The sequence below is a fragment of the Tachypleus tridentatus genome, chromosome 6, assembly GCF_004210375.1.
Source record: "Tachypleus tridentatus isolate NWPU-2018 chromosome 6, ASM421037v1, whole genome shotgun sequence".
Lineage (NCBI taxonomy): Eukaryota > Metazoa > Arthropoda > Merostomata > Xiphosura > Limulidae > Tachypleus > Tachypleus tridentatus.
Window position 1 is genome coordinate 81,972,266 of NC_134830.1, and position 16,333 is coordinate 81,988,598.

Consider the following 16,333-nt stretch of genomic DNA (forward strand, 5'->3'; position numbering starts at 1 on the left):
TAGTATTTGCTCCCCTTCCATATGCAAAATTATAAATGCACTCTATAACCTAATAACCCATGTATGCTCTTAAAAGAAAAAATGTAAACACACAAGTATTACAAATAATAATAAAAACTATATATGGTATTTTACAAAAAGAAAAGTTAACACATCTGATAAAAATATTGCTAAATTAAAAAACAATTGTAAGGTTTACTGAACATGGGAAAGAAACCAAATAAAATAGGGCTAGAAGTGAACATATCACTTGATCCAACCAATGATCGCATGGCAGGCTAAGCCATCTCGATTATATGTGTAAAATACATTTCCTACATTACTGGCTTCTTGAGTTTATCCATTGAAAGCTTGGTGTTTGAATAGAATCTCAGCTTTTATCGTAATACCTTTTCTTTAATTAACGTTAGAATATTATTATTTTTTTGGCTATTTTACAATAGATTATCATTTTACGATTTTAAATTGGGACTGTTTGCTGATGAGAAAGCTAATATTATGGGGATTTATTCTTCATGTAAAGTGGAGACAGCTTAATCTGCTATGTTGATTCGTACATGATGTTCAATTATGTCCACCATCCATAAGAAAAATGATTTCACTGAAATTTTAGTTTAAAAATGAGCAACCATCACAGAGTAGATTTTATTAAAATATCTCTTCGTAGACGCAGTTATCAGTGAAAGTGACTTGCTCTTCCGTTGTTACACTCATGAGATTTTCATTAAAAAAATTTAAGTTTTTTTATTGTTTTATATTTGAAACTTACTCCTTCTTGTTTGTAAGTTTTATTGGTTATATGTAAAAGATTTTTATAGAAATTTCAGTTGCTTTATATATTGCTCACCTGTAAAAGTACTGCCTTGTAATCAAAATATTACACTATTATGAGTGATGATGATCACTATGATAGTTTCCGCGATCCGAGTTGTGGACGAATACGTCTCAAGCTCAATTACAATAAGATTAACCTAATAACAAAAATCGCAAATAATTTTCAACTCCCAAACGAAGTCTTAATGTAATGTTTTAAACTTTTTTCATATAAAATAATTAGCTTACTTTCAGTGGAAACATATTCACAGATTGTTTTTTGCTAAAATAATGAAAACTGTATTTTAAGTTGGACGTTTCGGAATGAGCACATTTTATGACCTGTATGAACTAAACGTAAAACAAGAGAACTGTGAACAGGAAATGAATTATACATGTTAAAAACAAGAAATAAAAAAATACATATGAAAAATAAGTTATTTAGTTGAACTTGTGTAGTTTCTGTGAGCAAAAGGCATTCTAATTCCCACTAAAGTTGTTTTGTGTGTAAACGATGCGGCTGACTTTTGATGTACTGGACACACACAGGAACAGAGAAACAAGAAATTTAATTTGAACTTGTCTTATTGTCAATGAACAAAAGGAGTAGTCCACAGAGGTGAGTAGCATGCCACTTTGAAAATTCTGTCAGAGTTTGGTTTGGAATATAATTTCGAAGGAAATTAATTCTTATCATGTAATCATATCTATTTATCTGTTTCTTGTGTTCTCCAGTTGCTATTGCGAGTATGTAATGAAATCAACTGAAAAAAGCAGATCTGTGAGTAAAGATCCACTGTGTGAGCTTGTAGGCCATTACACCCCAATTTGTCACTTTACAAAAACTAGTCTCTTTTCTTTTTTTTTATTAGTTTTGCATGTACACATTTTGGACACGTTGCTTCGTTCTTCTTAGCATTTTGATCTTCATATTTTCCTGTTAGCTGTAGTCTTGCTTGTGGATACTACACTTTCATATAGGTGGAACGTAGCATCGAGGCTGGCATTCTGGATTATGGACTTATAGATCCTGCATTTGTATTTCGTTAACGTATATAAAAAGAAAGAAAAGAAAAGAAAAATCGCTATCTGTATTTTGGAGTTGTGAGTGCTTTTTGGGAATGACAATTTAATCGCACTATTCGGTCAGACAAGAGGAGTAAAGGAGTTAGCAGTGATGAATAGCTGCATTCCCTCTGTAGTATATTAGTTCAAAATTAGGGATGGTTGACATTAATGTGACCCTTGCATAGCTTGCCGCGAAAATCCGAAAGCAAAAACCCTCTTTTACCATCCTGAACACAGAAGATTACCGTGCTACATTGATGTGTGTGTTTATGGGTCGAGGTGTTTATACACTTCTGGCCAAAATCTTAAGGCCAATGAACGTAAAAAAAAGGAATTTTGCGTTGTTAGGCTCAACTACTTATTTGAGTAGAGCTTCGAAAGATGAAGATAAGAAAAGGGAAAATAAAAATAACTTTTTTAGCATTTAATAGGGAAAATGTGAACACTATGAAATTAGCCTAAATACTAACTGGTCAAAAGTTTAAGACCATACTGAAACGAAGCGTTAATCAGTAAACACGTAACGAAATTTAGTCATTTGTGTTCAAGCATTAGCGTTGTCAACATCTCCCTCTGACATCTCCTGTGTTACATTGAGTAAAAACATGGCAGAATTGTCGAGCTGCAAAAGCAAGTTCTCTCTCAACGTGCCATCGCTGGTGAAATTGGGCGTAGTAAAACTGCTGTTACAAATTTCTTAAAAGACCTTGAGGGATACAGAACGAGAATTTCAAGTGGTCGGTCTAAGAAAATTTGCCGGCGTTCAGCAGGAGGATTCGACGGGTTGTCCGGCAGGACACTAGCCGATCGTCGAACCAGATTAAGGCCCTTACGGACGCAGAATGCAGCTAAGAACAGTAAGATTGCATCTACGAGAGAAAGGATTTAAAAACCGTAAGCGTCTTCAAAGGCCACTCCTCCTTCCACACCACGAAACAGCTCGGTTAAACTTTGAGAAGCACCAAACATGGGACGTATAAAAGTGGACGAAGGTTTTATTCTCTGATGAGAAAAAAACTTCACCTGGATGGTCCAGGAGGCTTCCAACGTTACTGGCACGATAAGGATATCCCACGGGAGACATTTTTTACACGATACAATGGAGGAGGTTCCATCAAGATCTGGGGTGCTTTCTCCTTCCATGGAACAATGGAGCTTCAGGTTATACAGGGGTGTCAAACAGCAGCTGGCTACATTTGCATGTTGGAGAGAGAATCCTTATTGTCTGAAGGCCCTCGCTTGTGTGGAAATGACTGGTTCTTTCAGCAGGACAACGCTGCAATCCACAACTCCCGCAGGACAAAGGACTTTTTCATATCGAATACCGTGATTCTTTCGGACCATCAAATGCGTTTGCCCGAACTGAACCCCATTGAAATTGTTTGGGGGTGGATGGCAAGTGAAGTCTGTAGTAATGGACGTCAATTACAAATAGTGCATGATCTTTGTGAAGCCATCTTCACCACTTAGAACAACATTCCAGCCAGCCTTCTGCAAACGCTTATATCGACCATGCCAAAGCGAATGTTTGAAGTTATTCGCAATGACGACCATGCATCTCACTACAGAGACCTCTTGTAGGGCATTTCTTACCCTGTTTAGGGCTTTTTTTTGTTATGGTCTTGAACGTTTGACCAGCTAGTATTTAGGCTATTTTCATAGTGTTCACATTTTTTTCTATTAAATGCTAAAAAAAAGTTTTATTTTTATCTTTCTCTTTTTTTATTTTCATCTTTTGAAGCTGTACTCAAATAAGTGGTTGAGTCTAACAACGCAAAATTCCTTTTTTTTTATGTTCATTGGTCTTAAGATTTTGGCCAGCAGTGTGTGTATTCTCTGAAAGTTATTCATGGCTGTATAAACATTAACTTTCGTCATAAATGCCTCTAGTAATTACTGAACAGAAGTGGGTTATGGATATTGTAACGGATTTACTATTATATATTTATTTTACTGTCGATGCTTATTTTAGTTAATATATAATTAGAAATTCGTGCCTATTCACTAAAGTTATAGAAGATTCTCGAGTGTAAGAATCAACAATGTATAATATTATGTATGTATGTAAATACTAGTGATTACCAGTATTGTTGCCAACTGAAATTTCGAGACTCTCTCGACATTGGTTTGTTACAGTTTGTATACTATAAACCTCTGAAGCTGTAATTATGGTGAACGCTTATTAATCAGGAAACTACAAATATTTGATCAGGAACGTTTATAGATCATCAGGTTCACAAAGAAAGGAAGAGGTAACTGATCGGAAACTGACCACATGTTTGAAAGGGGTTGTGTAACTGAGTGTTGGAATGTATTATATTAAACATAATATAATGAATAATATAAAATTATGTATTCAAACATCTAAGCACCCCTTCTGTAAAGGGATTTTTAGTTGCACGTTTTATCGGTTTTTGTTTTTTTGCATATGTGTAAAATGTAATTGAATTAAAATTTGTTAATATCGTTTATTTTTTACTTCTTAATGAGAAATCTAACTAAGAAACACCTCTCTTATTAACTTGTGTCACTATTGTGACATAACCCTGCTTCCAGTGAAAGGGTCTTTGAGATGTATCCTGGTGTGTATATGACTTCCCTATTGTTTTAGTGGCAAGTCATCTTAAATACTAATAGAATTGACTATAATTCACATTTACAGGAACATGTTATACAGGGTGATACAAAATTCATGCCCCTCCATGGTTTTACTAAGTCTTGCCCTTTTCGAAATGCATAATCTTGATTGTCACAATAAGATCGTTTGCACACGTTCTTGCAAGGGTATTGATATCCCAATCAAAGGAAAAAAAAAAAAACAATTAGGTAAACATAAACTTTACAAAAAAGGGCAGGATTCAGAAATATAGTAGTGGTGCACGTCTTTTGCATTATCATGTATTTTAGTTGAAACTAGCCATCTGTTTAATGCTGTTTAAAGAGTTGTACTAAATATTCCAGCACTCGTCCATTTTTACGTAGCTTGATAAATATAATCATGGTAAGACTGAATTAAAATTTCATTTGATAGTACTATAATGCGTGTATGAATTGCATTTTGCGTTCTTTCCTATATTCGTCTTAGTCTACATACTTGTTTTACATGGAAATTAATATAAGCTTCATATCTTTTCATAACTGAAATTTCATTCTTACGCTATATTAAATACTGTTGAATTGACTTTGAAATATTTTATTACGGTTGAGGCGTACGATAAATTTTATTAAAAGCCAAAATTATCTAATATGTCTATATCAGTCATTAAGTTAACAAATGACTTCTCTTAATTGACAAGTGTATCTTGCATGCTGCTAGAAACTAGCCATTATATTTTATTATACTACATATGTATTATTATATGAAACTGTATGAATAGCTGTTAAATATAAGCTTGTGAAAAAAAAAGTGTTTATATTAGTACATTTATCGTTAAGTATTCACCGGTCATCACCTGTGATTTACAAAGTATTTGCTCTTAACATTTGTGAGTTTAAATCAAAATCGTATTTTTATTGACTAAGAACGTCATAAATAGTTTCAGAAAATATAAAACTATGCTTAAATTCTTAATCTGTTGCGCATAACAGATACTCTGTTTATCTGTATTTATTTATATAAAAACGAAATGTGTGTGTTTGCAACCTAACTTCTTCCAGCCCGTCGGACCAGTCTCAACGAAAGCTTGTACGTAAACACCATGAACTATGGGAAATTTCCTAAATGGGTCAAAATATAATTTAATTCTGTTATTTATTTTATGAAGCCTGTTGGGTAGTTACTTCCAGACCATTGAGCTAATCTGCTACAATCTGGGCAGGTAAACTGTTTAGACGATGGTGAGTATTTTAAAGGAATTCAGACTCAAAGTATGAAATTTACTGGGTTGTTTCTTAAACAATTATGCTGTTCTCATTGCTATTGAAATGTAGGGCATTCAAGGGTGGGATCATCTCAAAATCTCATTTGTTGATAGATGGAAAGCAAACTGTGAATGTTGTATATAAAAGAGCTTAGTTATAATTTTAAAATTTTGAGATAAAGTGTATGTTCAATGTGTTACTTTGAAATATAAGATTGCTCTTAAACTTTGTTTGAATTAACTTTAAACTTTTCCCATCAGTTGACGGATATTTCAGTTTGTTATTAATAAGTTAAGTACACTATTCTTTTCATTACTTTTGCTACCGAAAGTGGATGGGGGTTGTTTTATACCGTTAAAATAGCTGTAGAGGTTTTAAAAAAATTAATCCAACTTTTATATTTTTAAACCATTAATACAATTTCTGAATAAAAAGAAACAAATATCTAAAACTTGTAAAATTAGATCGCATAACAGGTGGCAGTAGCTGACAATGAGAAACAAGGTAAAACCAGAAATAACAGAGCTTTATGAATCAACTGGCTGTAACCTCTTGACTGCCAAGTTTTTCAGCTTCTACGGAAACTCCGAACCAAGTTCAAAATACAACTAATGCTTCTTCATTTTGTAACCTTTTTCGTGACGCCATTTTGGATCGAAAATGAAACAATATGTAAGTAGGTCAAATGCGTGTAGGGTGCTGACATCTAGCGTTGAAGTTAGGTATTATTGGACGAGTTATCTCGTCTACGGCACTGAACAGGTTAAATTAAGTTCAAATTTCATAAAGAATGATACTTGAGGTAAGCAACATATACAGATAAACCTTTTGGAATTTAACATATTCTATCTTCAGTATTAAATCAAAATAAAATAATTACGTTTTAAGTAACTAAAATAGATTGCTATAATAGTATTTTGTTTGCTACTGGTTTAATTTTCACTGGCTCTAACTAGTAGATGGGTTACATTTTGTTGGTATAGAAGGCCTTAGTTTTTATACATATATGTATGTACAAGCCAAAAACAATGAAATTGGGAGAGAGCATTTCGTACAGTTTGAAATTTTGCACAAAACTTCACCAGGGCTATCTGCACTAGTTGCCCCTAATTTTGCACTTGCCTTGCTGACTTTGGCCTTATTCTTTAAAGCAATGTATTTTAGTTACACAGAAATGATGTAATTATTTCATCTTACTTTAGATACTGAAGATTGAATCTGTTAATTTCTGAAATATTTCTGTGTTCTCCAACTTAAACAATATTATTTATTTTAGGTATTGTTATTGTTTTTAATGTGAAAGGCCATATCCTCTGAATACATTATTTTTACTTTTAAGTTATTCAGAGGGTGTTAATGTTTACAGAATTGTAATAACATTTTAAACTTCACATTTCTTGATAATCCAGGACCCTTGTAACACAGTTGTGATTATTAAAAGAGAAATAATTGAAAATTATCACATGTCTGTTTTTATAAACATTGTTGTGACTACGTATTTGTGTAAGCTGGTTACCATCTGTGTGTGTTTTCAGTGTAAGTGGTATGATTGAGATATCTTGTTCTGCATCATTTACTTCACACTTTACTAGTGTGATCACTGTTGTTTTGAGCAGCTGGCAAACAGATATGGTGCTTTTTAATAATAATGCATTTGATGTATCGCATCCAAATATTTTTGCACCATGTTAAATATGTAATTAGTGCCATAAATAAAATATTTGGACATGCACGTTCTTGTACAAAGTGGTAAAAGTTATGCCTCCTTGGGGAATTTGAATAACAATACATATAAAGTACTTACTCTTTTGTTTTTTGAAGTCAACATTTGTATTACCTCCCATTAACTGGAAGCACTTTATAATGTGAAATTAATAAGCAAGAAGTCGAACATTTGCTTTAATACATTATGTGGATTATTATATTTCTCTTCACAAATTAATTATAATTGAGTTTTGTATGTGATATGCAGACACATTTTATATTTTCTCCTTACTTGTATATTTTATACACATTTTTAGCACAAACATGGTGGTTAAGAAAGTTGTTCAGATTGCCTTGGTGTAGTTGCTTTGTTTCCTTTGTTCTTAATGGAAGATAGTATCTATTCCAGCAAAGAGAACTTTGCATTAATATATAACACCTGGTTTGAAATGATTAACAACTGTAATATCTTTTGTTGATTAATAGCTGATTTGATATCTAAATATTACGGCTGACCAATGTTGTGAGAAAAGAAAGGTCATGAGATGATGCTGTTGACTGGACAAAGAAACTATACTTTTGAATTCAGGTTCAAAATCTTTGTTCAGTTCCATCTGGAGTACTTTGAATAATGACTTATTTTAAGATCATTGTAATTAATTCAATATAATGTGAACCTGAGAGAAGGAAAGTTGTGGAGCTAATCATAATCCAGTAGAAACAATTGTGTTTTCTTGTGCACAAGTGATAAAATTTTGTTTTCTGTTATAAAGATTGTGTTCAGTTTGTCACACTTGTCTAGTGTCATTCTTTCATACATTTAGAAAACTTAGTTGTTTGAAGTGAAAAGTAGGTTTCATGCAAGTTGTTTCAATCTATTAGAATTCAAATTAATAAGAAAACATGGTGCATGGGATTCTCAATCTTGTGACCAGTTTCAGATGATGATTAGTTGAGGAAGTTTTATTTAATAAAAAATGTGCTTATCATAAAATGCTAAATAAAGAAACAAGTATTTAATTAGAATTAAACTCATTAGGATTAGAAAAATATAAAAGTCATTACTGAAAATTTATTTCAATATTTTAACACTAAATGCTGTTAAACTCCATTGTTTTTGACAGGAGGTAAATAATGTAGTGTATACAAATTAATTTGTTATATTTCTAGCTTATTGCATCTAATAAATTTTAATTAATGTGCAAAATTTGCATGTGTGCCTTGACTGCTAATAGACAGCATGAATACAGACAGTTCATTCTGCTGAGCCATTATAATTGAAAACTTGGTACTAATGCATGATATAGATCCTGATTTGTAAAACTAACAACTGAAAAAGGACATATCTGGTATTGAATACATTTAAGATGTTTGGTATTCCTTTTTTTTTTTGTTTATTAAGTTTATATTTCTGTTAAAAAGTTTATTTTGTTTTTCTTTGATGATTGGAACCAAATGTTCTTGTGTTTCTCACAAAACAAAATTTCTTTTTTGCACATAAATAATTTTAGAATATGGATGGTATAATCCAGATGAGATATTGCAGCATATTGAATATGTTTGTTACTTCTGTCATTCATTGCATTTATTATAATACCTGATATTTTGGAAGTATTGTAGATCACACTATAGTATGTTTCATTGATGTTTTTTGTAGAACTGCAAATTCTCTTGAAGGGAGATTTGTGTTTTTTTTTTTCAGATTTTTTGTATGCATTGATATATACCAAAGTAGCTATAGCAATTTTGGGTATTTACATTCTTCATGTAAATATGTAGGATAGGAATTCAAAATCTGGAAAGTAAACATGTATTTTATTTTCCCAGATCAAAAGAATTAATCAAGAATGCTATCTTGGATAATGATTTCATGAAAAATCTTGAAATAGTTCAGATAGTAGAGATCACAGACTGCATGTATCCAGTTGAATATGCTAAAGATAGTTTGATTATTAAAGAAGGAGAAGTTGGATCTGTTGTTTTTGTTATGGAAGGTAAGCATTTATAGTTTGTTTTGTTATTTATTTTCTTCAGGATAATTTTTTTATGGAAAGCTTCTTAAAACTTTAAATATTATGCTAAAACTAATTTTTGTGATGGCCACCAAACTATATGTCTACATAAATTAAACAAGATTTTGTTGCTAAGATACAATGTATTTATTGCATCCAAATTATAAGCCACTCAAACTTGCATCAGGTAACAACCGGAAGAGTTTTAGTAACTGAAAATTGCAGTTTTGTCTACTATTAACTAATCTACATTCGTAACATGAAATGTTGCCTGAAGGAAGAAGCATATATGTGAGTGGAGCAATTGATCTAAGGAAATATTTAGTTTATAACCTTTTTGTTATAAAAACATTACAACTATGATCCTTAGCTTATCATAATATGTCCTTAGTTGCCTGGTGCTGAGGGGTTAGGTTGTGGACTCTTAGAAACTTTAAAGATTAGTAATAGCCAACTATTAAGTATTTTAAGTAAATAGTGTATTGAACATTGAACTTGAGCCTTAATTTATAAACCAACAAAGACTTGTGGTTGGTTGTGGTTGTTTTCTTATAGCAAAGCCACGTTGGGCTATCTGCTGAGCCCACCGAAGGGAATCGCACCCCTGATTTTAGGGTTGTAAATCCATAGACATACTACTGTACTAGCTGGGGGCAAAGACTTGTTATTGTTAATACAGAGACTTTATCCTTGACTTTAGCCTCAGATCCTAAACAAATTAGGATTGATAAGTTTTTTCATAACTTCTGAGGGCATGTGTGTGTGTTGGACTTAACTAAAGACCTAACATTAGTATATTCTTTTATACAAGTTATTAATTTTCTTTTGGTAGAGCCAATATGATTCTGCTGACAATAAGTACAAATGAATTTATACATAACAAAAGAATACTGGAAAAATGAAATTTGGTCTTTAAAAAAGTAACTGTGGTAACAGTTAGGTTTAAAAATGCACCTTGACTATATCTGCAAAGTACACCTTGTGGATGATTTTATTTTAGCTGACTTTTAAGAATTGGAGAATTCTAATTTGTCTATATACAATATTTTTAGGTGCATCTTAAACACGAGATGTAAATGCACTTCTCTTATTTAAATTACCACAAAGTATTCTGCCAGCAAAATACTTTGAAAATCATTTTCAAATAAGATGTTTAACATTAATAGATATTTCATAAGTGCAATGAAAAATCATTTTAACTAAATTCTCAAAAAAGCAGTAAGAATGAAGCTTTCAAAATTAAAATATAATCCAGTAATAGTTTTCTTGATAAACTTCACCCTTAAACTGCCCTTTATTGTCATTTATAAGAGTATCCAAAAATGAAAGTGTGTGATTCTTTTGATTTTTCACTGCAATCTTAATATCACTGTTTACTGTTCAGGTACTGTTACCATTTACCTTACAATATTACACTTTCTTCAACTCTAAACAGTAATCTTTATTACTTGCTGTCTTTATGTGGTATTATCAAGCAAAACTGGTTAGCTCCAAGTGTATTAGTTTGGTCTGCTATACAACAATTATATTTTGAAGAGATACTTAATTTAACTAAAACCATGATTCAGCAAAGAAATAAATACACTGAACATGATGTATAATACACAATGAAAACAATTTTTTATCAATTTTAAATTAAGGAAATTAGTAAAGGTTATTATTTTTATTTTTCAGAGGGGAAAGTGAAAGTATCAAAGGATGGAAAATTTCTCTGTACACTTGGACCTGGGAAAGTTTTTGGCGAGTTGGCTATACTTTACAACTGTACTCGTACTGCCACAGTTACAGGTATTGTTAATATTTTATTTTTCTTTTATTCTGTAGTTTCTGATAAGCACTTGATATTTTTACATTAACTGCTTTTATTGTCAATACTACTAGTTTACAAGTAAAGAAAAAATTAAAAAAGAATTAAATCTAGGGATCACTTTTCAATAATTGCTACATAGTAGTACAGGTACATACTATACTATAGTGTTGACAAACAAAAATAAGATGAATTGGAATTATAGCTATTATGCTATCATGTATACAGTTTTGTTTTGATTGTTTTGGAAGGATTGGTATTAGTCATCCCAAAATTTCTTTCTTTTTTTAAAGTTTTTCTTGTTTGCTAGTTTTTAATACAATATTTCAATAGACAAAGGAAGGTTGTATTTATAACTAAGTTCTAAATACAATGAGGTTTTAACTGTAATATTTATTGCTTACTTATTATTAACTGATAATATCTTTTCTACCATGAACTCAGTTTCTTAGGTAACTTAAAGGGTAATGATATCATCATGAATACAAGAATTGTGATGTATTTTTCAAGTTACCATTAGTTGCTAATAATACTCATAAAAGTGGATACTCCATTTTAAACTTGTCATTTTAGTGAAATTAGTTGACACCATTGTTTTGATATTTGAGTTATGTAATTAAAAAAAAAAAAGAAAGAAGTAGAAGCAGAAGTATAAATTTATAAATTGCAGTCTTCATCATAAAATAATTAGTTTAAGTTAGGATTTAATGGATACTTTATTGTTTAGTAAATTGTATAAACCTTATGATGTAGAAGTTTTTATAGATTTTTAGTTCTTCCTGTTGCAAATAGAAGTTGAATTTTACAAAAATATTCCAGAAATAAATCACTTTTTTTTTTTCTTAGGCTTGGGAAACAATAATTTAACAGACTGAGTAAAATTGGTAAAGACTAAAAAATATCATGGTAGTCATAAAATGACACTTGCATTTTGTGAAATGAGTGTCTGTTAATTTTTGTTTGGCTAGATTGTTATTGGAATGTTTATTAATATTAAAAACTGCAACAAACTAAAGGCATTTTCCAGTTGCACACAATTTTATTAGCCAATGGGGACTTCAATTCTTACTTCAAGATTTCCATGTATCCTTGTAAACCTTTTTGAAAGATGGTTGAGGTGGCTTTATGTAAAGGATGAACTGTATTTAATTATGAAGGAAGACATTAAATGAGTAGTAACTAGAATGCTAAATTTGCATGAGTTATAATCAAGGGTTTCAAGGATGTAAAAGTTATAATTGACAACTGTTATATCCTGTCTGATCAGAAAGGTGATTTCAGTGGAAAGTAATATAATGAGATCTGAGTTGTTATCATTAAGGATTCTGATGCAATAATTATAGAAGTCTTAATTTTATAAACATTGATTATGATTGTTTGGAGTCAAGTAGTGAGGGAGAGAGATGTTTTTGAAGTGGTTTTGATGGAATGCAATTTAAGATTTATTGTTAACTATCAATGAGGATGTGGTTAAAAAAAGTTGAAGTGGGAGAATGTTTGGGGAAAGCAATAATTAAATTATTAAGTTTGATGTTTTGCTACTTGATAAGTTAAAAAATAAATTATTGTTCCCAGTATTTGGAAAGTCAATTTTGAGATCATGTGACTAGATGTATCATTAGTGAACTGGGATCATGAGGTTAAAAGGTGATATTAGACAGATGTGTAAATGTTTTGAATATAATTTTCTTTACTTGAAGGTAGATAAAAAGAACAAAGGATGTTGGGTAAAAACCCAATTGTCTTTCTAAAGATGTAAAAGAGAAAAACCAAGAACAAGTTCAATAAATTTAAGAGATTTAAATTTACAGATAGCTAAAGGAAAGCAAAAATATGATTTAAGAAACTTGAAAGAAGTTATAAGAGCTGGCAGATTGTGTTAAAAGCAAGAATTTTTTTTAACTTTAAAAATAAGCAAAATGTTAAAATGAGGATTAGAAATGATGCTTATGACAAGATTTTTGTTAAAGACCATGCAATGTATGGGCTTTTTAATGAATGTTTGTTTTTCTTTTTTACAAGATAGATGTTAGCAATACTACTGACCCTAAGCATGTTATGGAAAATAATGCTCATCATCTAAATCATGTAGTTACTAATTCCTTGGTGGCAAAATGAAAGACTGAGGGATTGAAGATAAATAAATAAATTAAGGCATCAGGACTAAACAATGGTTTTTGTTGGGTTTTGGAGAACTTTAAAGATCATATATACTGGGTTTTCTCTCTCAATTTTGGTAGGCAAGTAGACAAATGGCATGATAATTGGGGAATTCTAAATGCTACTATATTTAAAGTGTATAATAAGAAGTTGCCCTAGAAATTACAGGCTAATTAGTCTTACTGATATAGCAGGCAAAATTCAAGTAATTTCAATCAAAGAAACCATGGATCATTATCCAAAAAATGTATACTAGTGTTGTTCATTTAAACAAGGCTTTTGTATGTTTGAGCCTTTTTCTTTGTTTTTTCCTTTTTTACGTTGATGATACCAACAGGGGCGTAATTAGTAAACTTGTAAAATTTGCAGGTGATATTGAACTGTTGTGTGTTTCTAGACTTATTGAGGTGAGATTCTACAGAATGACTTGAGTCAATGTATTAGTTGGAAAACTATTAAGTAAATGATTTTTATATATGTATAATAAGTGCAACAAACTAGTAATATGTATGGTAACCCATTCAGTAATGAAGAAAACAATCTTAAACAATCTTGGCATAGTGGTAGATAAGTTGCTCATGTTCTGTTATTAGTAGTAAAACCAATAGAATTTTAGAATATGTTTACAGGCATACTGATTACAAGTCAGTAGAGGTAATTAATGTTTTGTACAAAACATTAGTTAAACTTCATTTGAAATACTATGTAGAACTTTGATCTCTTTATGCAAGGAGGAATATTGATTGACTTATTGGAAAATATTTGGAGGATAGATACCAAGGTGATACTAGGGATTGGAGAGTTATTTTTTAATGATAGGTTAATATCTTTTAACTTACTTTTTTTAGAGAAAAGAAGAAGAAACAATGCTGTTATTAAAATTTGCAAAATTATCCAGTAGACAGCTAGGAAAAAGGCCTATGATTTCTATTTGCTATATGTATATTCTGGAAATGAGACAAAACTGTTAAAGTTTAAGATTTGGTAATGTTGGGCTATGCTGCAATTAAGAGTTTTAAAATTGTTTTTGACAGGGTGATTTGTTTACAGAATGAGTATCAGTTTGTAGCGTTTAAAAGGGAAATCAATAATTTTGTGAAAAATAGTGTTGGCTTAAGTCTTCTCCTTTTTCTAAGAGCAGAAGTTCAGAGACAACTCTTAAGGGCACAGTTATTCATTGCTGTTGTGGTATAATGGTTGCATTTGACATCACTTATGGTAGGTATAAATTGTAGAAATACTAAGAAAATGTAATATTTTAGTTCCATTTCTCTTGTTTTGTGTCTGTGCTTTTTCAAAATTGATGTATAAATGTGTATCTTGTTTTTTAGCCATAATAGACTGTAAACTGTGGGCTATTGAACGACAATGTTTCCAAACAATAATGATGAGAACAGGACTGGTGCGACAAGCAGAGTACACCAATTTCTTAAAGAGGTAAAAGTCAAATATTTCTAATTGTATGCATAATATTTGTAAGCATAAAACAGTAACTTCTTTTAGATTTATAAGTACAATATAATATAAATTATCTTTTTTTAGACCTTCAATGATGGATTTTGTTCTGAACAAAACAATGTTTTTTTGGTTTCTTTAAAGTACAACAGGTAAAGTACATCTTCCAGAAATTTTATAAATACAAATAACATACAACATACTTCATTCAGATTTGCATTGCAAGGTGACACTTAAAAAATAACTTTTTTTTTTTTATTAATGTAAATTTTGCCTTTCATAATAATATGTGGAGTTCACAAGTAAAACTGGGACTAATAGGCAATTAGTAAGTTCTACAATAATAGCAGGATTGAAAAAACTTGTGACTGAATAAATGATCGTGGAATGCAAAAGAAAGATTTAAACACTTGTGTAAAACAATAGACAGAATGTGCTAAAGCTTTACCATAACAATCTTAAACTAGAGCTCAAAATTTACACTTTAAGGCTTGTGGAAAAAGGTACAAGGCTTTTCCACTCAGTGAAAACAGAAACAATTGTCTTTGACCACACCATTAATTAACTGTTTCTGGTCAAGTAGGTGTTCAGATCAATTCAAATGAACTATCATAAATTAATTTATAAATGTAATTAAAAATTAATGTTATTTCAATAATTGTTTTTACTCCATGTTTTGTATAACTTGTATTCTAACATAATGCTTTCCTAAGTTATTTTATGAAGGAAAATCCAATCTTTCATACCTATTTTCTCAAGGTACCTGAATTATAATCATTGCACTTTTTTGTTTGCTCACTTGTAAGCATATATTTATTTTCAGGTGCATTCTTTCCTTCTCTCACACAAAGCTGTTTTGATATTCTTTCTGCTCTCTAAGCATTGCTGAAAGAATGATCACAATCATTGCATCAATCTATACACTTTACCAATTTTTGCACTACTGTTGAACATGTTTGTAGAATGTGATTTCTCTCCACCAGTAGTATTGTAACACATATTTTGGCTGAACTAGTTCTTCTGCTATTTCTACTGAATTCTAACTTTCTCAATTGCTAGAGATATTTTTTTGCACATGGCTTTCGTTTATGATTGAGCTTCTTTATTATTCCAAATATTTTTTTCAAGAGTTTTATTTTACTATGTTTGCATTCAAGATTGTGTTTATTTCTTATTACAGATTTATAAGAAATGTTAGTATGAATTCCCAATTCAGTGTATTGACTACAGGAAATCCTGTTACAGTCAGAAACACTATAGGTATAACTTCCCAGGAATTGGGTTTGACTTTATCTACAGAGGAGTAAAGACATTAATTCACAAGGAGTTAGATTGATATGTTTGGCTGGATATTTCTTCTTTTCAGTGAAGAAGATTGGATTATTTTTTTTTTAGCACCTTCTTACTTTGGTATGTTTCACACTAAACCTCTTCAGGGTTTTCTCTTTTCTTG

The 16,333-nt window shown here is 30.9% G+C and overlaps 1 protein-coding gene across 4 annotated transcripts in view; it reads left to right on the plus strand.

Moving 5' to 3' along the window:
- LOC143252918 (cGMP-dependent protein kinase, isozyme 2 forms cD4/T1/T3A/T3B-like) overlaps positions 1–16,333 on the plus strand; it is a 132,529-nt gene that overhangs the window by 45,719 nt on the left and 70,477 nt on the right. For all 4 annotated transcript variants that reach the window (XM_076505783.1, XM_076505784.1, XM_076505786.1 and 1 more), the window contains exons 3-5: positions 9,274–9,440; positions 11,133–11,246; positions 14,757–14,862. In XM_076505783.1, coding sequence (XP_076361898.1) covers positions 9,274–9,440; positions 11,133–11,246; positions 14,757–14,862 — 387 coding nt within the window. The remainder of the gene's footprint in view (positions 1–9,273; positions 9,441–11,132; positions 11,247–14,756; positions 14,863–16,333) is intronic.